Consider the following 22179-nt stretch of genomic DNA (forward strand, 5'->3'; position numbering starts at 1 on the left):
ACTTGATTATTTCAGAAATGATGCAGAATATTTAAGAAACTTTCTAATTACATTTTTTTTTGATAATTTCAGAAACAGTACAGAATATGTAATTTATTATATTTAGAAAACGTCTTATTTCAGTATGCCGAAGCTTATATTTCATTTTCGCGATAGTTCCCCTTTAAATTTTCATTTTCGCTATAGGTTCCTAGCAGATTATAATAAAAACACTTGTCTCTTTGACATTTGTTCAGGTGATGCAAGTATTCGATAATTTTTTTACACAACTTGCCTACCTAAGGTTATTACTGACTCAGTAGAACAGGTGCTACTTTTTCTCTAATTTATAAAAGTATTTGAAATGTGTTAACACAGATTACAATACTTTACAGGTAACAATTCTGTCAGCTTACCCTAAAAATGCACGGGATGTCCTTGCGATTGGCGTGGATGACATCAGATGCCAGAACAGAACTCACTGCAAATTCTTCATCCCTTTAACATACATAAAGAATGAATATTCTAGGTTACTTGGTTAGATGCTGGCCCTTTTTTGACTAGGGTCAAAGTGGCCTTCCCTAATGCAGATACTGAATGTCTTGTTAGAAGCTATGGCATTGGCTGTAAAAGCTCATGGTGATTTATTGCACCACGGTCGGATGCAATGCAGTTAGTGCCAGTGTAGGAAATGCTCAGCTCTGAGCAAATAGACTCAAAGATGAGAAGAAGCTGTGGATAACTTTGAAATTGTACTGCCTGTTCAGCAGAGTGAAAGTGAAAAGTCAATATGCTAAACACCGGTACACTTCCTATAGCCAGACAAAATGGCGAGGGTTGCACCTAAAGGTGGCCATACACGGGCCGATAAAAGCTGCCGACAGACCAAGTCGGCAGCTTATTGGCCCGTGTATGGGGGCCCCCGACGGGCTTCCCCGATCGAGATCTGGCCGAAAGTCGGCCAGATCTCGATCGGATGGGGTTAAAAATCCCGTCGGATCGCGGCCGCATCTGTTCGTTGATGCGGTCCCGCGATCCGACCGCCCGTTTGGCGAACGCTAGGATCCGATCGTTGGGCCCTAGGGCCCACGATCGGATCAGCCCGATATTGCCCACCTCAAGGTGGGCATATCGGAGGGAGATCCGCTCGTTTGGCGACATCGCCAAACGAGCGGATCTATCCGTGTATGGCCACCTTTACTCTTTCTGCTCCTCTCTCTTACTATTGGCTGGAGGTGCAGCTTTCTGTAGCCTGGGAGAATTTATTCAGAGCTGAATATGAAAGAAAGTGTGATTTTGTTTTTGTTGGGTGATGGAAACTGGAGGAGGTTGGTCCAGAAAAGACTTATCTGGGATGTTCATTTGGGTTGGTGGTGGGGGAAGGAACAGACCCGGGCCAGACCAGGCTGGGGCCCTAGGCAACCTGCCTGGGCACAGCGCCGGCTGAGAGAGCGCATGTGTGAATCAGAGTACGCGTGTGCGCGGTAGCGCAAGTAGATGCTGAAATGCCACACTTAGTTGGGGAGAGAGGGGACCGGACATGGGGTAGGCACGTGCCTACTCTGCCTACCCCTAGTTCCGGCCCTGGGAAGGAAGGCCGAATGGACAACACAAGACAAAGTTTATAAATAACAAAAAATTCCTATAGCCAGACAAAATGGTAAGTAACGGCAAGGAAACAAAATTAACAAAGGGAATTTTTACTGCAGTACAGAGGAAAGACTAATGAACTGGAAAGACTGGCCAAATAAGGGATGTTCACTCTGGAGAAGAGGCGCTTAAGGGGTGATACGATAAGTGTATAACTATATATGGGGATCATATAATAATCTCAAACATTAAAAGTATGGTGCGCAATGCCAATAACTGTACCATTGTTGAATCAAAAAGAAAAAAATAAGCAAATAAAGGGAGAAAAAATACTCACAGTTCACCCCACTCCATGGGTGCAAAAATCTGAAGCAGTAAAAAGATGTGAGTTTTCTCCGAAAGTAAAGGCCAGAAATGTTAATTAAAAGTTCAAAATCATTTATTAGGACTCAAAATCATTTATTAGGTTATCTGTATGTCCTAATAAATGATTTTGAACTTTTAATTAACATTTCTGGCCTTTACTTTCGGAGAAAACTCACATCTTTTTGCTGCATCATATAATAATCTCTCTAATGCTTTAATGACACAAGGTCACCCATTCTGATTAGAAAAAAACAGGTTCCGGCTAAATATTGGGAAGGGCTTTTTTACAGTGAGAGCTGTGAAGATGTGGAATTCTCTCCCTGAATCAGTGGTACAGGCTGATACATTAGATAGCTTTAAGAAGGGGTTGGGTGGCTTTTTAGCAAGTGAGGGAATACAGGGTTATGGAAAATAGCTCATAGTACAAGTTGATCCAAGGACTGGTCCCATTGCCATTTTGGATTCAGGAAGGAATTTTTTCCCCCTCTGAGGCAAATTGGTGAGGCTTCAAATGTTTTTTTTTTGCCTTCCTCTGGATCAACTGGCATTTAGGCAGGTTAAAAAAAGAGTTAAAAAGTTTAACTTGATGGACGTGTGTCTTTTTTCAACCTAACTTACTATGTTACTATGACACACAAAGAGACACCAAGGAGTGGATGACATGGCTTACCTCATATCGATAACTTGACTCACTACACAACTGGGCTGGGAGGATTTGCCCTCCGCGATCTCGTACAAGAAAAGCTTGAAATCACATACGACTGCCATTGCTCTCTGCCAACCCTTCTTGACACCGGCCGGCTTGGGAACCTGCAAGGAGAAGACAGGAGCGTGACCCATCTGCAACAAAATGGAAACCAAGCAGCAAACTGGTATAGAAGTCTTTCATCTTGCTTGCACTTGGAAAGTGATTCCATTAGATGCACTTCATAGCCATTGCAGGGTTAACCCTGTGAAGTAATGAGGTAACAGTAAAACAGATATAACACAGGAGACCTGATAATGTGGTGACTTCAGACGGGAACTAGAGCCACGTGACATTCTGAAGGAGCCAAACTTACTTTAACATGACCTTCATACGCTGTTCCAATTCCTTTCTGGGGATCTATCCCCAAGGGTCCCTTTGTCTGGTCAGCAGGGATGGGGCACACGGCTGGGGCTTTATCAGCACACGTTACATGGCAGGAGAATCCGCACACTGGCCATAAAAACAAAAACAAAAAAGTGTATAAAAGAAGAGACGGGTAAACACCACAATCACTAAACACAACTTGGTCTTCTTCAAATATACCCACTTGAGTTACAAACATAAAGGGTGAAATCTAAGTCTATGCCCAAAGGAACCTTGGGGTGAATAAATCCAGATGGCTGATTCTTTGCACTTCCAGTTCCCAAGCAGCTATTTCCAATGACCAGGCAGGAGAATGGAATTTTCCCACTTCACTGATTGCTATTGGCAGTTTAAATCAAACTGATGGAGCCGAGGCAATTAGAGGGAGCTCCTTTCCCACAAGGCTTATTTATTTTTCTTTCCTGGGCCCATAAATATCAATTTAACTAATGAGAAAACTCAAATCCTTCCTGTCAGCCCAGTCCCTGCACCACCTGCTGGACCACAGCCACGTTGCTATGAACTCACCTTCACAGTTGCAGCCCTGACGTATCAACCCCACCATCAGAGATGTGCACTGGTTGCATTTTGTAGGCGCGTTGAAAGTCTTCACTACAAACTGGTGGGCTTTGGGCTACAAGGCAAGAGCTGAATTAATATTCTAACCAACTATATTCATATATATATTATGCATATGCTTCAATGTCTTGTACATTGTTAAAGGATACTGTCATGGGAAAAAAAAAATTCAAAACACACCAGTTAATAGTGCTGCTCAAGCAGAATTCTGCACTGAAAATTTGTAATAATGATGTTAACTGCATGTACGATTGTTTCAATAAAAAGAATTGTTAAAAAAAAAAGAATTCTGCACTGAAATCCATTTCTCAAAAGAGCGAACAGATTTTTTTTACATTTAAATTTGAAATCTGACATGGGGCTAGATATATTATAAGTTTCCCAGCTGCTCCGAGTCATGTGACTTGAATTCTGATAAACTTCAGTCAATCTTTACTGCTGTACTGCATGTTGGAATCATATCACCCCCTCCCTTTCCCCCCCAGCAGCCTAACAACAGAACAATGGGAAGGTAACCAGATAGCAGCTCCCTAACATAAGAAAACAGCTGCCTGGTAGATCTAAGAACAGCACTCAATAGTTCATCCAGGTCCCACTGAGACACATTCAGTTACATTGAGTAGGAGTAACAACAGCCTGCCAGAAAGCAGTTCCATCCTAAAGTGCTGGCTCTTTCTGAAATCACATGACCAGGCAAAATGACCTGAGATGCACCTACACACCAATATTACAACTAGAAATACACTTGCTGGTTCAGGAATGAAATTTTATATTGTAGAGTGAATTATTTGCAGTGTAAACAGTGTCATTTAGAAATAAAAGCTACATCATAAATCATGAGAGAATCCCTTTAATAACAGAGGTATCAACCACTGTGATAAATCATTTTACTATGATTAGAAAAAAAACCTTCTCCTGTTATAATATGCCCCCTGTATATGTTACCTTAGGGGAAAATGATCCAGAGTTCAGGTAGGAGGCCCTCATAGTTGGTGTCTGAGCTGACCGATGATCTGTTACCTAAAAAGTACAGGGTGAAGGAAACGACTAAAAATAAGGAACGACAAAGAAGATGCCACTTATACATTCTGTCAAATACTTTGTTATGTTGCTTTATAGGTCTCTACCCTATAGTAAGTGCAGAATGGTTGTAGGTTGGTATATAGGTTTTCTGTCCTATGAGGAGCCTGGGGGTGGGAAAGCTAAATATATTGGGAGAACATGTGTCCTGCTGCTCTTAGGTGTGAATCTGTGCCAAAATGAAGTGTGTGAACATTGAGAGGGGCAGGTACCTCGCCAGGTTCGATGTCGCTCATGGTAGAGGGAGATCTGGATCGGGAAGGGGCTTGTGATTTGACATCCTCGTCGCGTGAAGGTGTATTGGACAGGGTGAAGTTATCCACAGAGTCCATCTGAAGGAAACAAGCACGTGATTACCCCGACTGCATCGGATCAAACCACTTTCCATGAAGGATGTAGGCAACAAAATAAGAAAGATAAATGAAAGTACCGCAAATGGCGCAACCTGGAATCACTGAAATCAATAAAGGGGGGCAAATGAGGTTGAAAACCCAATGATAACCTGTCTCCCAATCTGAATGGATAATGGAAAGTTATCATGAAAGGAATTAATGTACAAGTGAGTAAAAGCTTGTCGATGCCAATCTACAAGGACACGACTGCAACCAAGAGAAGGCAAGGCATCACAGTCTGATAGAATTTCTGCAGGCTGGGAGAAACCTTGTTCCTTGGTGCTTCTACTGAGAAGAATATTCTGGACTATGGTAAATCCTGGATTTTTTTTTAAAGCACAAGCAAAGTGTAAACGGTATGGGGTAAATTTATCAAAGAGTGAAGTTCCGCCACTAGAGTGAATTTCCGCAGCTCTCGATTCATTTCTATGGGATTTTGAAAGACGTATTTATCAATGGGTGAAAGTGAAAGTTCACCCTTTGATAAATATGACTATAAAAATCCCATAGAAATGAATGGCGAGTGGCAGAATTTCACTCTAGTGGCGGAACTTCACTATTAACTTCACTCTTTGATAAATATACCCCTATGAGTGGTGGTATCTCGTAGCTCGTGTTCCAAGTCAGTGAATTGGCTCATACAGTCTACTGTCCTGTTCCTTGGAAAATTGTTTTCATTTGCAGCATTCTTTATTGTGACTATGGCACTTCAGAAGCATGAGAGATCTGACTGCCATGTGTAAGTTACGCAGGACAGTGTATGGTGACCCAGATTCCAGCCAGTTCATCGGTCAGTCAGGTTTGAAAGTCTAATCTGTGATGCATCTGCGAAAAACGAGGAGCCGCCACAACAATAGAAAGGCAGCCATACTGTGTATGAGCCAATCAGTCAGATACTATGTTTGGCTGCCCATATTTATTCCTTATTTGGGTTAAATGAGGTTTCCTTGGAGCTTTACCTTTTACACTGCCTATGGGCTGTAATCAGCAATACATTAGGTAAACACAATATTGGTATTATTGGGTTAAGGCAGTAACCCCTTCACCTCCAGAGTGCAAAAGAAGGGTTGCAGAAGAAAGAAATAGCCACTCGACATGCAAAGCGGTTAGACTGGCAAAACAAAGCCTGAAATGAGCCAGGTAGAACAAAGACATTTATACCACAGGCAGAAAAGGGGGTGCACACAAAGCAAGACAGCCTCTTACACGTCTGCCTTTGCTGGCGGGATTGCTGGATGGAGATCGCTTCAACAAAGAGAGGAGAACAGGTTACAGGCTCTGTAATACACGCCGCAGGACGCACATAGCAAAATGGCTGCACACACACACACACAGTGCTACATCCTAAACGGCAGATCTACTACTCACATCAGCAGCTATACTGGAGCTGTAGTTATGCAACATCTTCACTATTTATTACTGCTTAAACCAATGGCTGGATACTGGAGAGACAGGGTTACCTGAATGTAGGCATGATCTTTGATGGAAAGACAGGTGTTTACTATCACCTCCATTACCCAGATTTTCAAAGTGGGTATACTAAGGCATGGAAGGACAACTAGGAGAGGGCCTGAACCTTTAGATGGGGGCACCCCAGCCTAATAATTATAATAATACCACTCAGTCCTCTCTGTCACTGTTTATGACATTATAAGTTTCACTTCTGGGAGGCCAGAAAAGAAGGAACAATACTTAAAAGCTTATAAATGAAGACCAATTGCACGGTTGCTTAGATACAACAGAAAACCTGAAGTCGAGCTTCTCAAGGACCCCACTTGTCTGGCCCTGCAACCTGCAGATGGATCTACAGTGCTGCAATAATGATCTAATGGCAAAGTGGTCATTAGCCAATATCAACCAATCAGCAGTATGGTCTTGTCTATTGTGGAATGGAGGCAAACACCTGTGGCATGTAGAAAATACTCTAAGGCCAGCACATGACTCAGAGAACATTCACAGACCCTCTATTCTTATGCATTGCAAGGACATGATACTCCGAGACCACTACCTTGCTGCTAAAGAAATCCTTTGTCTCTAGTCTAAACTGTTATTCTCATGCTTCACAGACTGACCAGACAGGGAATACGCTGCAACTGAGAATGAATCAGATTGAACCCTCCCAGAATATCAGATATATCCCAGGGGCTCATCTGCAAGGAGATTCCACTGCAGCTTGCAGAAGCATCAGATAAAGATAAACTGGATGCACATGTGGCCAAATATAAGCACAAAAATACAGGTCGTTTACTGAGACAGGAGACAGAGAAGCAACTTTGCTCAGACAGCACACAAGCTGAATATTCCACGACATTACATTTGGATATATATATATATATATATATATATACTTACTTCAAAATGGTCAAGCACAGAGGTTGGTGCATTCAGGAAAGCCAAAAAGGAATTCTGGGACTCCTGGTGTTTGACACCTTAAAGGAGAGAAAGAAATGACAGACATTAATTATGTTGAACCCAAGCAAATATATCCTCATATCTGCTACCATGTTGTGCCCAAAATATTATATGCACCTTCTTTGTACCGCAAGAATAAGTCATAAGCACCCTCCCTATAGTGCCAAGTTATATGCCCCTTTCTACATGCACTCTTACACCACCAAGAAAATGTGCCTTGCCCTGTGCCAAACAGTGGTACCAAGTGTTACATAGCTATGGATACAATCTTGAGTAATGCACACAGTGTCACCAAAAATTGTATGCACCAAGCACTCTACATACACCTTCTTTCTTCCATCTCCATAAAAGTTGGTCACCATTCCCATTGCATATCATTGGCACCAAATTTCATACACCTTTCTTGTACCACCACCAGTTACAGGCACCAGTTCTCTAGCATATCATTGGCATAAGTTGTATGCCCCTTCATTGTGCCACCAAGACATTTATACAGTTCTTTATTTAACAAAGACCATTATACTCACCATACTTGAACCACACAATGGCACCTAGAGTTATATCCATAATTTACATATAACTATAATACATTGCCAAAAATCAACTGATGACGGGCTGAGTATAGGAGCTGAAACGGTGAAATAAACCACTACCTTTTGTTTGTATAAGAGACCTTGGAGTGCGGTTGATTTTTGGTTATATATATATATATATATATATATATATATATATATATATATATATATATATATATATATATATATATATATATATATATACACATATATATATATATACACACATATACATGTTCCAGGTTTCCTGTATACACACCCTCCCTATATCTTGCTGTGCCATCACGGAATTCCCTACATTATGGGCCAAATACCTTTTTCTGTTCTCAGCTCGTCTGTTTCCGACTTCAATTTCTCAATTTCCGTCGTGAGATCTTGATTCTTCTTCTCAGATTCTTGCAGAGTGCTTTAAAATAACAAAGAACCCCTCAATTAACCAATTAGTATTTGAGTACCTGAAGTTGGCATGTGTTCGTTAGAATGATTCCATTATATAGCGGTTACTAGAATTAGAAGGGTTCACACTAGCATAACAGAGCTGCAAGGACAAGCCTTTTTCAAGGGACAGCACATTAGCCAATAGAATCTTTAGCCATTATCAGTGCTATTAGCTGACAAGCTGCCATTGTCTCTAATTATATTGCCTTGAGTAAACACTTATTTCACAGTGAGAAAATGATGTTGACCCAGATGCTGGCTATTCATATATTGTATTACATTCCAATGTCACATGAAAATATACCTGCACTTCCCCTTTAAACAGACACAAAGGATCAGGAACACCAAAAAATTTTAAAGGAATGACAATATAATTTACAGTTGCCCTGCAAAAACACTACTATATTTTATATAAACAAGCTGCTGTATAGTCATGGGGACAGCCATTCAAAGTTGAAAAAGGAGAAAAGGCACAGAATACACTGCAGATAACAGATAAACTCTTAAGTATAGAATGGGATTCCTCAAAACGTATCAGTTATCTACTGTGTATCCTGTGCTTGAAAGGCTGCCATCATGGCTACACAGCAGCTTGTTTATATAAACTATAGTAGTACTTATCTGTTATCTACTGAGCATCCTGTGCTTGAATGGGCTGCCCAGCAGCTTGTTTATATAAACTATAGTAGTACTTATCTGTTATCTACTGTGTATCCTGTGCTTGAATGGTCCCCCGATGGCTACACAGCATTTATATAAACTATAGTAGTACTTATCTGTTATCTACTGAGCATCCTGTGCTTGAATGGCTGCCCCCATGGCTGCACAGCAGCTTGTTTATATAAACTATAGTAGTACTTATCTGTTATCTACTGTGTATCCTGTGCTTGAATGGTCCCCCGATGGCTACACAGCAGCTTGTTTATATAAACTATAGTAGAGTTTCTGAAGCAAACACACCAGTTTTACCAGTGCAGGGCAACACTGCATGATAGTATCATTCCTTTAAAACACTTTTTTCATTTTCGGTGTTACTGTAGCTTTAAACAAGGACAATGGCTCCTCCATGTACAAACATACCATTCAGTAGCGATAATGGCAGCTTTAGCTTTGTTCAGTTCCTCCTGTATGGCCTGTTTGGCTCTGATCTCTGCATCCAGCGCCGACTGCAGTTCCAGCCTGGCCGACATGTCCAGCTTGGCAAAGCGACGCATTTTCCACGGCATGTCCTGTATGTAACAAACAGATCAGAGTATCTCAGAAATGCATTTAGAAACTGGCTCGGATCTTAAAACCAGATGACACTAAAAGGATTTTAATTTTTTACTTAATGTTTGAAGAAGTCAGATAATCAAATTCCCCCCCACCCCCACACACACACACAAAAAACCTAATGAAATCCTCCTTATCTGTAAAGGTGGCCATAGACGCACAGATGATATCGTACCAAACTTTCCGTACGATATTCGATGCATGTATGGCGGGAAATAAGCCGACCAATGTTGGCAGAAGACTAGGATATTGGTCGGCTTGTCGATTGGGCTGGACGAAAAATTTTGATCGGGTGCCTTTGAAGGACCCCAAACATCGGCCATTGTTAGTGCTGAATCGTCAGATACAGGTAGAATTATCTGTATACCTGACGATTCCAAGAAAGATCGTAATTGTTATGTCTATGGCCACCTTAAGGGTAAGGCCACACGAGGAGATTCGGGGAGATTTTGTCGCCTGGCGACTAATCGCCTTGTCTTTTGAGCGACTATCTCCCCGAACTGCCTCAGCGTTTTTCCCCATAGGTTACAATGCAAAGTCGCCTGCGCTAATGCACACGCGGCGATGCGTTTTCTATAGTCGCCCGAAGTTGCCTCAGCCAGGCGATAAAATCTCCCCGAATCTCCTCGTGTGGACTAGCCCTAAGCCTGAGACATTGATAGCAAAGAGGGTAGAGGGCTCGGATATATATTTTAGATCTTGTTATTTAAAAGGGCAGAGCCATATTGGCCCATGCGCCTGTATCACTATGTCCCATTATTTTGGCATCCATAGGGTAAATGGGGGTTGGCAAATAAAGGCAACTTTGTTTTCTCTGGCAGAGGTAGCTCTGGCCCATACTGACCTCCCAGCTTGTGCTCTCAGTATCATGGCCATGCTGGTGCCAAGAGAAACTTAAAGGGGAACTATCGCCAAAATGAAAACTTAATATTAGCTTCAGCATACTGAAATAAAAAATTCTGTACTGTTTCTGAAATAATCCAGTTTATCTTCCCCTCTATTGAAATCACCAGAAATCCTGTCTCTCTACATGCAGGATTTGTGAAAAAGGTTATTTTGTTGTATTTTGTTTGTACTGGAATCAGTTATTTGAGTGAGCTTTAATACATCTGCTAGGAAAGGAAGCCCCCCTATAAGATATATTGGATCATTCATCTGACACCCAACTCCTGAATGAAGAGAGAATGAAGAGAAACAGATGCTGAGAGAGGAATAGTGAATATAAACTTCATTATTTCAGAAACAATGCAGAATATTTAATTGACTGTATTTAGAAAGTTTCTACTTCAGTATAGGAAGCTTATATTACATTTTCATTTTTGCGATAGTTCCCCTTAAGACCCCCACTCTGTAGTACATTGAACAGGCAGAGAGTTCACAACAAGGATCAATGAACAGTAAATATAGGGAATCTGCACTGACTGATGGGAAAAAATAGCATTGAAAGAAAAACAAAAAATAGGGTTGGCTCTTGTCTGTGGATCTTACAGTAGACTTGGCACCCAGGCTAGAATTCCGCAGGGTGTCCAACTCTTCAGTCATCTTGGAAGCCAAAGCTTGTAGGTACCCCCGTGCGTCCTTCTCGTCGCTCACCCTGACAATGAAACAAACGCAGGAATCAGAATGCTAGTAAGGGAAGCACAAAGGGACAAAAAAAGGAAAGTTGCCCTTTATATTTACTGCAGACAGCCCTGCATAACAGGGACATTAATACGACATACAAATTGTATTTTTATTAAAAGGGGGGTTCACCTTTAAATTGACTTTTACTATGTTATAGAATGGCTACTTCTTAGCAACCTTTCAACTGGCCTTCCTTTTATCAAATGGGGGTCACTGTCCCCAGCAGCCAAGAACTATTGCCCTGTGAGGCTAAAACTTTATTGTTAATTTTCATTATTTATCATTCTATTTAGCTCCTCTCCTATTCATATTCCAGCTTCTCATTCAAAACACTGGCTGTTGCTAAGGTTATTGGCACCCTAGCAACCAGATACCTGCTGAAATTCCAAACTGAAAAAAGCTGCTTAACAAAAAGTTAAATCATTCAAAATTCATTGATAATAAAAAATAAAGACCAATTGCAAATTATCTCAGAATTTCAAGCTCTACATCATAGTTAAACTTAATTTTAAGATGAACAACCCCTTTAAAAAGCTGTATTTTTATTGCTTTAGTTGGGATGGGCTTGGCCAGGCAGTAGCCTGTCTGTAAGTACAGCAGTAAGGATTTGGATTTGCTTATCTGCACCCTGCTGTCATAGACTCTTTCATAGGCTGCATTAGTCAGAGCTGAATTGTTCAGGGACAGGAATCGGAAGGCACAGAGAAGTCCCCCCATTCGCCCCCTAACTTGCATGCATTAAGCCTGCTATCCCTGATGCTGTCCAACTTCCTGCAGTTGGTCATTACTGGAGACAGGGAGCCACCATTGCCTTTCATTTAGCTGCTTAAAGGGGAACTATCGCGAAAATGAAAATCTAAGATAAGCTTCAGCACACAGAAATAAGAAACGTTTTACATAAAATCAATTAAAAATTCTATAGTGTTTCTGAAATAATCAAGTTTGTCTTCATTATCTCTCTCGGCATCTGTTTCTCTTCACTCTGTCTTCATGCAGCAGTTGGGTGTCAGTTATTTATTGACAGTTAGATCCGATATATCTTATAGGGGGGCTCCTTTTGCCTAGAAGGTGTATTAGAGCTCACTCTATTAAAATCATGTCCAGGGTCGGACTGGGGGGTCCGGGGCCCACCGGGACTGGTGTCCAGGGCCCCCCTCTAGCCCCCGCTACCTACTTTTTAGGTGAGTCCCTGCTCGGCGCCCAGGCGGCGCATTGCGCATGCGCAAACGGCGCACATGCGCGAACACAAACGGCGCTCGGCGCGCATGCGCAAACGGCGCTGCGATGCGCCGAAATTTTTTTTATTATTTTTTTAAAACTGTCTGGGAGAGGGGGACTGGCCCGCCAGGGGCCCACTAGGGTCAGGGCCCACCGGGTATTTTCCCGGTATCCCACCGGGCCAGTCCGACACTGATCATGTCTCTCTACATGCAGAATTTGTGCAAAAGGCAGTTATTTTGTTAGATTTTGTTTCTACTGGAATCAGTTATTTGAATGAGCTCTAATACATCTGCTAGGAAAGGAGCCCCCCCCCATAAGTTATATTGGATTTAACTGTCAATGAATATCTGACACCCAACTGCTGCATGAAGACAGAATGAAGAGAAACAGATGCTGAGAGAGGAATAGTGAACATAAACTTGATTATTTCAGAAATGATGCCGAATATTTAATTGATTTTATTTAGAAAAGTTACTTATTTCAGTACGATGAAGCTTATATTAAATTTTCATTTTCGCGATAGTTCCCCTTTAAGAAACTCCCAAGTATATAAGAGGCTTATAAGAGCCATAAGGGGTTAATCCAATGTTCCCACACCGGGTAAAAAAGTGAATTCTCTCTGCTCCTTGTTTACTTAGCGCAAGGATGAGCTCACTGGGAGACAATGCACAGAGCACATCCGCCTGATCCCACTATTTGCACTTGATCCATGTGAATTGTGTAACCCCTGCAGCTCTTAAAGACACACAGCTCAGTGCATAGCAGAGTGCAGCTGCCGAGTGGCCGTGACAGAGTTAACAGCGTGAGCCGCGTAGCAGAGCTTGGCGGATATCCAGAGGGCCACAGCTATGATCCCTCAATGTCCAAGTAAAAGGGAATGGGGAAACCTTCAATAACATTTGCCCAAATATGGTGAATGATGGGAATCTGGATGTGAGGCGATGTTCCCATAAAAAGACAATATTAGTTCCTCTCTCGGCTGCAGGAATAATTTGACTCTGTCGTCCCTGTAGAATCAGTAAGGCTCATTAACAAGGTGCACTGATATGGCCGGCCAGCCTTGCACCTGCTAAATATTCCTTTAAGGAACCCCTGCACCCCTTGCACGTGAAATCTAAGATGGCAGCACACATTGAGGACTGGGATTTTCCAACTAGTTCACAAAACATGAACTCTGAAAATGGAAAAAGATGCATTTCATAAACAGAGCAACATATACACAGGTCAAATATTATAGAGTTTAGTTTCCCTTTAAGACTTTAAGCCACATGTGCGCCTATCCCTGAGTTAGTGGAGGTGTAATCTCTATGAAATGCACTGGATTAAGGTGTATGTCGCCGTTTAAAAATAATTTTCAAAGCTGTAATCAACAATTTACTACGATTGGACTGGGGCAAAAAGAGAGCCTTGTTGGATCACTGGACTGGGGATACACTGGGTTTGAGATTTAAGTTCAATTTTTAATTACCATAAAACTATAGCAGTATAGGTATTCCCCCTGTACTAAGCACAATTCAGCAGGAACAGTCTCCTAAGTTTGTTCATAGTCTGTACAGAGAGATACCATAAAACTATAGCAGTATAGGTATTCCCCTGTACTAAGCACAATTCAGCAGGAACAGCCCCTAAGTTTGCTCATAGCCTGTACAGAGAGATACCATAAAACTATGGCAGCATAGGTATTCCTCTGTACTAAGCACAATTCAGCAGGAACAGCCCCTAAGTTTGCTCATAGCCTATACAGAGAGATACCATAAAACTATGGCAGCATAGGTATTCCTCTGTACTAAGCACAATTCAGCAGGAACAGCCCCTAAGTTTGCTCATAGCCTATACAGAGAGATACCATAAAACTATGGCAGCATAGGTATTCCTCTGTACTAAGCACAATTCAGCAGGAACAGCCCCTAAGTTTGCTCATAGTCTGTACAGAGAGATACCATAAAACTATGGCAGCATAGGTATTCCTCTGTACTAAGCACAATTCAGCAGGAACAGCCCCTAAGTTTGCTCATAGCCTATACAGAGAGATACCATAAAACTATGGCAGCATAGGTATTCCTCTGTACTAAGCACAATTCAGCAGGAACAGCCCCTAAGTTTGCTCATAGCCTATACAGAGAGATACCATAAAACTATGGCAGCATAGGTATTCCTCTGTACTAAGCACAATTCAGCAGGAACAGCCCCTAAGTTTGCTCATAGTCTTTACAGAGAGATACCATAAAACTATGGCAGCATAGGTATTCCCCTGTACTAAGCACAATTCAGCAGGAACAGCCCCTAAATTTGCTCATAATCTTTACAGAGAGATACCATAAAACTATGGTAGCATAGGTATTCCCCTGTACTAAGCACAATTCAGCAGGAACAGACCCCTACATTTGCTCATAGCCTGTACAGAGAGATCCCATAAAACTATGGCAGCACAGAGAGAGACCATGAAGGCATGCCAGCATATATATTTCTCTGTTCTAAGCTCAATTTAAATGATAACCTGCATTATCTGATTACGTATGCAGCCGTTTATAAGTAGACCTCCTCCCCCAGAGAGGCACAAAGAGCCGGGGGAACATGTCTCATACACAACTGAGAGTGTAACACGTCTCTTCTAGTACTGAACATGCGATGGTAAAGCAATAATGGCAATAACTAACCATTGAATGATTTCAGTGATCTGGGCCTCCCAGTGAGCCACTGACTCTTTCTTATCAGCCAGGTCTCTCATCTCTTCCTCCAGATGCCGGTTATTCACACTCACTTTTTCAAACATGGTGCTAAGCTGGAGGGATAATATGAACATGTCAGAGTCAAAAAGATGCTTCAAATAACCTGAACTGGTATAGCGCTGCATACAATTACAAATATATTATTATATTAATGATATATTAGTACAGGGGTGGGACCTGTTATCCTGAATGCTCGGAACCTGGGGTTTTCCCGGATAAGGGATATTTCCGTAATTTGGATCTTCATACCTTAAATCTTCTAGAAAATCATGTAAACATTAAATAAACCCAATAGGCTGGTTTTGCTTCCAATAAGGATTCATTACATCTTAGTTGGGATCAAGTACAAGCTACTGTTTTATTATTACAGAGAAAATGGAAATCATTTTTAGAAATGTTAATTATTTGCTTATAATGAAGTCTATGGGAGCTTTTTGGATTATGGGTTTCCGGATAACGGATTCCATAGCTGTGTACGTTCAGTTCTGTAAATGATAAGAATATCAGAAGTCACTGAGTGGGATCTGTGACCATAGAATCCCCATGTAATAAATATATAATAAGCGTCACTAATTCCCATTACAGTAAATGTGGTTGCTCTGTTTCTCTCAATACGGTTAATTTGGTAATTTGTAGCTTCCCAGACACAATTGTGATTTCCCCAGTGATTATACGTTCCAGACAATCACAAAGCCGTAATTACACTAATATGTTGGCCTGTTAACCCCTCCTGTACATTTGATTGGTGACGGTGATTCCCTGCTGTGCCAGTAAGAACTGCTGTGATATGGGGGACAGGAAGATGAAGTTAAATAAGAACTGAGCAATAGCGGAAATAAGAAATCCAGTCATATGCTACATATCTTATTATGAACTAAACCTTAAAGCGCCAGTAATATTAAATGGAAATGACATCTTGACATCAGTCTGACTCCACACACTACTTTTTAATAGCCAGTACGTGCCACTTATTGGGTCTTTCAAGCATTATTTCTGGATGTTACAGCACTGAGTTTGCTACTAGCTCTTTCAAAATAATAATATTAATAAAGACCAACTGCAAAGTATCTTAGAACCACAGGCTACATTATACTAATAGTTCATAGGGGAACTGACCCTTTAATAATTCTAAATAGTATAGTTATGGCCACATTAAGTTTAGCTAATTAGTTATCAATAAGATTTTATGAACATATAGTGTTCTTTCCTTTATTTTAAAGGATAACAATATATAATAATATAATATAGGATGTGGGGATACAAACAGGATCCTGTACACAAATCCCTGCTGACCAGCAGCTATAAGGAGAAACAGTGAGGCAGCATAACAACAACAGCCTGGCAAGATGGAGGCAAGAAAGACACAGCACAGGCCCGGACTGGCAATCTGTGGGTTCTGGAAAATGCCAGAGGGGCTGCTGTAAGATGCTATAGAAAGTGACTATTATGTGGGCTGGTGGGAGTTGTTTGGGCCTCTGTGTATTATGAATGGCAGGGCCTATTTTGAATCCCAGTCCAGTCCTGACACAGCACAACAAGAAAGAAAAAAGTAGAGCAAAATGGAAACAGCAGAGCAAGAAGGAAACTGCAGAGCAAAATGGAGACAGTAGGGCAAGATGGAGACAGTAGAGTAAGAGGGAGGCAGTAGAGCAAGATGGAGGCAGTAGAGCAAGATGGAGACAGTAGGGCAAGATGGAGACAGTAGGGCAAGATGGAGACAGTAGGGCAAGATGGAGACAGTAAGGCAAGATGGGGACAGTAGAGCAAGATGGAGACAGTAGGGCAAGATGGAGACAGTAGGGCAAGATGGAGACAGTAGGGCAAGATGGAGACAGTAGGGCAAGATGGAGACAGTAGGGCAAGATGGAGACAGTAGAGCAAGATGGAGACAGTAAGGCAAGATGGGGACAGTAGAGCAAGATGGAGACAGTAAAACAAGATGGAGACAGTAGAGCAAGAGGGAGACAGTAGAGCAAGATGGAGACAGTAGAACAATAGGGAGACAGTAGGGCAAGAGGGAGGCAGTAGAGCAAGATGGAGACAGTAGAGAAAGATGGAGACAGTATGGCAAGATGGAGACAGTAGGACAAGATGGAGACAATAGAGCAAGAGGTAGGCAGTATAAGATAGAACAGCAAGATGGAGTCAGTAGAGCAAGATGGAGACAGCAGGGCAAGATGGAGACAGTAGGGCAAGAGGGAGACAGTAGGGCAAGAGGGAGACAGTAGGGCAAGATAGAGACAGTAGGGCAAGCGGGAGACAGTAGAGCAAGATGGAGAAAGTAGGGCAAGAGGGAGACAGTAGAGCAAGATGGAGAAAGTAGGGCAAGAGGGAGACAGTAGAGCAAGCATAGACACTGCCAACACAGAATTGTACCTTGTCCAGCTCGTTGGAGAGCTTTTTGTTTTCCTCCATTAACAGGAGCCGCTCACGGTCAAATTTCTGCTTCATTTCAGCTTCAAACTCCTCCCTTTCACTTTGGCTGTGAAGAGAAATATAATTTATTAACCCAGGAGTACAGAGTAATATAATGTACAGCAGTGCTGGCAACCATCTTATTTTCTGAATGTCTGAATGAAACATAGTCACACTTTGTGCTTCCTCAGGGCAAGGCCTGATACTTATTTTACTTCTATTTCCATTAATCCTCATCAGCTACAGAGCACTTTAAAATATTAGAACAAACTGTTTTATGATATCTCTCTGTACAGACTATGAGCAAACTTAGGGGACTGTTCCTGCTAAATTGTGCTTAGTACAGGGGAATACCTATGCTGCCATAGTTTTATGGGATCTCTCTGTACAGACTATGAGCAAACTTAGGGGCTGTTCCTGCTGAATTGTGCTTAGTACAGAGGAATACCTATGCTACCATAGTTTTATGGGAACTCTCTGTACATACTATGAGCAAACTTAGGGGCTGTTCCTGCTGAATTGTGCTTAGTACGGGGGAATACCTATGCTGCCATAGTTTTATTATATCTCTCTGTACAGACTATGAGCAAACTTAGGGACTGTTCCTGCTGAATTGTGCTTAGCACAGGGGTATCAGTCCCTCTATATCATATAGCAATATAAATATGTGTTGCCGTTTACCCACAATCCCCTTCTTGGTGACAAGGACCTGTGTTTGTCCTTCTCTGGCTCACGCTGGGTAAAACCAATAATCCCAAGGGCATGTAACTCCGAGATAAAAGTGCCAGGGATCCCCCTCTATTATTTTAAGGATCTGCTTTTGTTTAGCCATAAATCCTCTTGCGCTTAAGCAAAAGAAAACAAGCACTTGTACATGTGAATCAAAGAACCTCCGCAGCTTCATCTCTTTCCTTTTAAGGATTTACTATGGGGTGCAGGCAGGGCCGATCCATTGTGAATCTGCGGGGGGCAGCGTAGAGTTAACAAGACTTTCTCTTCCTGCATTGCCCCCATGTTGATGCAAAGATAATCTGGGCTTTTATTTATTGGGCAATATACACCCTGCTTTACAGTAGCCGAACTTGCAAGAGCCAAAAAAAATTTCTGAAGGGTTCGGCACTAATAGTGCCTCCTGCCCGGCCAGCTTGCTACCTGCTTGCACAGCACCCCTGTGTTTTGTCTAAGTTAAACATAGGAGAGGATCTGGGGAGGGGGGACTATGATATGACAGATCCTGAGGTTCAGCCCCCTGCGTTTCTACTGTATATGTTGTTATACCACTTCTGTTTTTTTTTATCAGTCAATAACTTGAGATTTTATTAGACACCATTTAACCCTTTCCCTGCCAGTGTTTTTGACATTTTAAAGACAATGTAAGTCAACACAATAAATAATATCAACTTCTCTTTCTTCTCTCTCTTTTTCGAGATATTTGCAGTTCTGAACTGCTAACATCAGAATTTTAGCTCCATTGAAAGTCAGCAACCTTAGGGTCATTGGGCTACACAGGACTTGCACAGAAACACTCTGCCCTTCGAAGGGAACTGAACGATTGGTATTAGCCATCTAAAACTGCTTATATCACAGAAACCACTAAAAACTTCAAAAGTGGTCAAAGCTTTCTAGTTGATTTTCCATCAATTCATTTCTTAAGGGGCTTAAAGAGGATCTAAACCCCCTAAAACGATTTAGTTTGCATCAAACCAAGATACTTATTGAGATATTAGCAGCTTCAGACAGTTTTAGACTGCTTATACCAGACTAAAACTGTCAATTCTCAGAGACAACTAAAAATGGCTAAAGGGGTGGTTTACCTTTTAGTTCATTTTTAGTATGTAATAAAATGGCCAGTTCTAAGCAACTTTTCATTTGGTCTTCATTATTTCTTTTTTACAGTTTTGAATGATTTGCCTTTTGACTCTTTCCAGCTTTCAGATGGGAGTCACTGACCCCCAGAAGGCAAAAACTATTGCTCTGTGAGGCTACAAGTTTATTGTTATTGTTAATTTTTACGACGGGTAGATTAGCCGCTGGGCGACAAATCGTCTCTTCTTCGGGGCGACTAATCTCCCCAAACTGCCTCCCCTGCGGCTAAAATGTAAATCGCCGGCGGAATGGCACTGGGAGTGATTTGTTGTCCAAAGTCTCCCGAAGTTTCCTCGTTTGGCAACTTCGGGCGACTTCGGAAAACTAAAAGTGCCAAGTGCCATCCCACAGCAATTTACATTTTAGCCGGCAGGAAGGCAGGAGATGCAGTTCGGGAAGATTAGTCACCCCAAAGTGATTAGTCGCGACTAAATCTCCCCGAATCTGCCTGTGTGCCCTGACCTAGAGTCCTGCAGCGGGTCGGGTATCCTTGGGTACCTGGGGGTTACCCACAAAAGCGGTACCCTGCGGGTTGCGAGTAGAAGTTCAGAGTGCGGGTATAGACGCGGTTCTGCGGGTCGTGCCGTGGGTCTTCTCAATAGCGATTTTTACTCCTTTTTTCTGATCACGGCTACTTCAGATGATGTCACTTCCAGTTTACAATGACAGCACTTCCTGAGACTTGATGGTCAGCGGGTCGTGGGTCCGGGTTGCCGATAAGGTACTTGAGGGTCGGGTAGCGGGTCCAAGCAGGTAAAAATACGGGTTGCAGGTTCCAAAAAAATGGACCCGCGCAGGACTCTACCCTGACCCTTAAAGAAAGAAACCCCCCCCTCTGATTTATTGATACTTATAAGGTAGCCATAAATGGGCTGACAATGGCTTGTGACTTCAGACAGCTTATTGGGTCCAATGTGGCCAGTGGTAAGTGCTTGGGTTGGACTTGACTTTTAGGCAAGGGCACTTTATTACTAACATTGTCGCTAAATTACACCAGTGAGGTTAAACACAGCAACCAATCAGCAATTAGATTTCATGGAAAAGCTCCTTTGAATTTTTGTATGTAACCTGTATGTTGAGTGTATACACCCCTCTATTGTACAGCGCTGTAGAATATGTTGGTGCACATAAATAAACAGAACACATCATTGTTTAAGCATATTTTACCTCTTAAAGGGGTGATTAATCATTACGTTAACTTTTACCATGTTATAGAAGGGCCAATTCTAAGAAACCTTAAGGAGGCCATAGTTGTAGAGATCCGCTCATTTGGCGATGTCACATTGAAGTTTGCGATATTGGGCTGATCCGACTGTGGGCCCTAGGGCCCAATGATCGGATCATAATGCATCCGATAAGTGTGGTCGGATTGCAGGACCGCATAAACGCACAGATGCGCCTGTGATCCCACAGGATTTTTTAACCTTCCTGATCGAGATCTGGCCTACTTTTAGCCAGATATCTATCGGGGAAGCCCATCAGATGGCCCCACACACGGGCCAATAAGCTGCCGACTCAGTCTGTGTATGGGGGCCTTAATATTTGGTCTTCAATATTTATTTATTTTGAAGTTTTTTATTTGCCTTTTTCCTTCTGACTCTTTCCAGCTTTCAAATGGGGGTCACTGACCCCATCTAGAAACAAATGCTCTTTAAGACTACTTTTTTGCTACTTTTTATTACTCCCTTTTCTATTCAGGCCTCTCCTATTCATATTCGAGTCTCTTATTCAAATCAATGCATGGTTACTAGGGCAATTTAAACCCTAGCAACCAGATTGCTGAAAATGCAAACTAGAGAGCCGCTGAATAAAAAGCTAAATAAGTCAAAAACCACACATAATAAAAAATGAAAACCAATTGCAAATCGTCTCAAAATATCACTCTCTACATAATACTAAAAATCAAATTCAAAGGTGAACAACCCCTTTAAATCTGAATGGCAGCAGTCCAGCCTTTACCTTTCCCTGCGAGTCTTGTCCAGTTTGTCTTTCAGAACCAGGATCTCTTTGTTGAGGTTCAGTTGTTGGCTCTCTGCGTCCCGCAGCTCCTTCTTCAGGTTCTTGATTTCGTTGGCATGAAACGCTTCCCTCTTGGCGAACTCCTCTTCGTAAAAGACGCTCTTCTTTTCCAGATCCGTCTTCAGTTTGGCGATCTCCTGCTGGTGTTCGGAATTGCTGACCCCCGGAGAGCGGCCGACATGTTTAAGCTAGAGGATACAAAATGATGGAATATAAGGGGTGGGCACAGATTCATTAACATATAGTAAGTCCCACAATCCCATACTACAGCAAGGACCCCTCAGCCAATGGTATTTTCCACGCAGCCTGATCCATATCTCACTGAGCTGATACTGGTCTGTTGATTTGACCCCATACACAGGCCAATCAGCTGACAACCTGGCAGAATACATACACTTACACACCCAGACATATACTTAACGTGGCCATACACGGAGAGATCCGCTCGTTTGGCGACCCACCTTGAGGTGGGCAATATCGGGCTTATCCGAAATGGGTAATGGGCGGTCGGA

At 42.1% G+C, this 22179-nt stretch overlaps 1 protein-coding gene across 7 annotated transcripts in view; it reads right to left on the reverse strand.

Moving 5' to 3' along the window:
• cdc42bpa.L (CDC42 binding protein kinase alpha L homeolog) overlaps positions 1-22179 on the reverse strand; it is a 140845-nt gene that overhangs the window by 17590 nt on the left and 101076 nt on the right. For 5 of the 7 annotated variants that reach the window (XM_041562571.1, XM_041562574.1, XM_041562575.1 and 2 more), the window contains 14 exons: positions 21608-21855; positions 17744-17849; positions 15296-15420; positions 11283-11388; positions 9603-9751; positions 8399-8490; positions 7450-7526; positions 6259-6342; positions 4918-5037; positions 4571-4645; positions 3575-3680; positions 2997-3133; positions 2606-2745; positions 396-477 (listed from right to left, as the gene is read on the reverse strand). In XM_041562571.1, the coding sequence (XP_041418505.1) occupies positions 396-477; positions 2606-2745; positions 2997-3133; positions 3575-3680; positions 4571-4645; positions 4918-5037; positions 6259-6342; positions 7450-7526; positions 8399-8490; positions 9603-9751; positions 11283-11388; positions 15296-15420; positions 17744-17849; positions 21608-21855 (1647 nt within the window). The remainder of the gene's footprint in view (positions 1-395; positions 478-2605; positions 2746-2996; positions 3134-3574; positions 3681-4570; positions 4646-4917; positions 5038-6258; positions 6343-7449; positions 7527-8398; positions 8491-9602; positions 9752-11282; positions 11389-15295; positions 15421-17743; positions 17850-21607; positions 21856-22179) is intronic. The other 2 variants (XM_041562572.1, XM_041562573.1) reach the window with 2 other exon arrangements.

Source organism: Xenopus laevis, chromosome 5L, assembly GCF_017654675.1.
Source record: "Xenopus laevis strain J_2021 chromosome 5L, Xenopus_laevis_v10.1, whole genome shotgun sequence".
In the NCBI taxonomy this organism is placed as follows: domain Eukaryota; kingdom Metazoa; phylum Chordata; class Amphibia; order Anura; family Pipidae; genus Xenopus; species Xenopus laevis.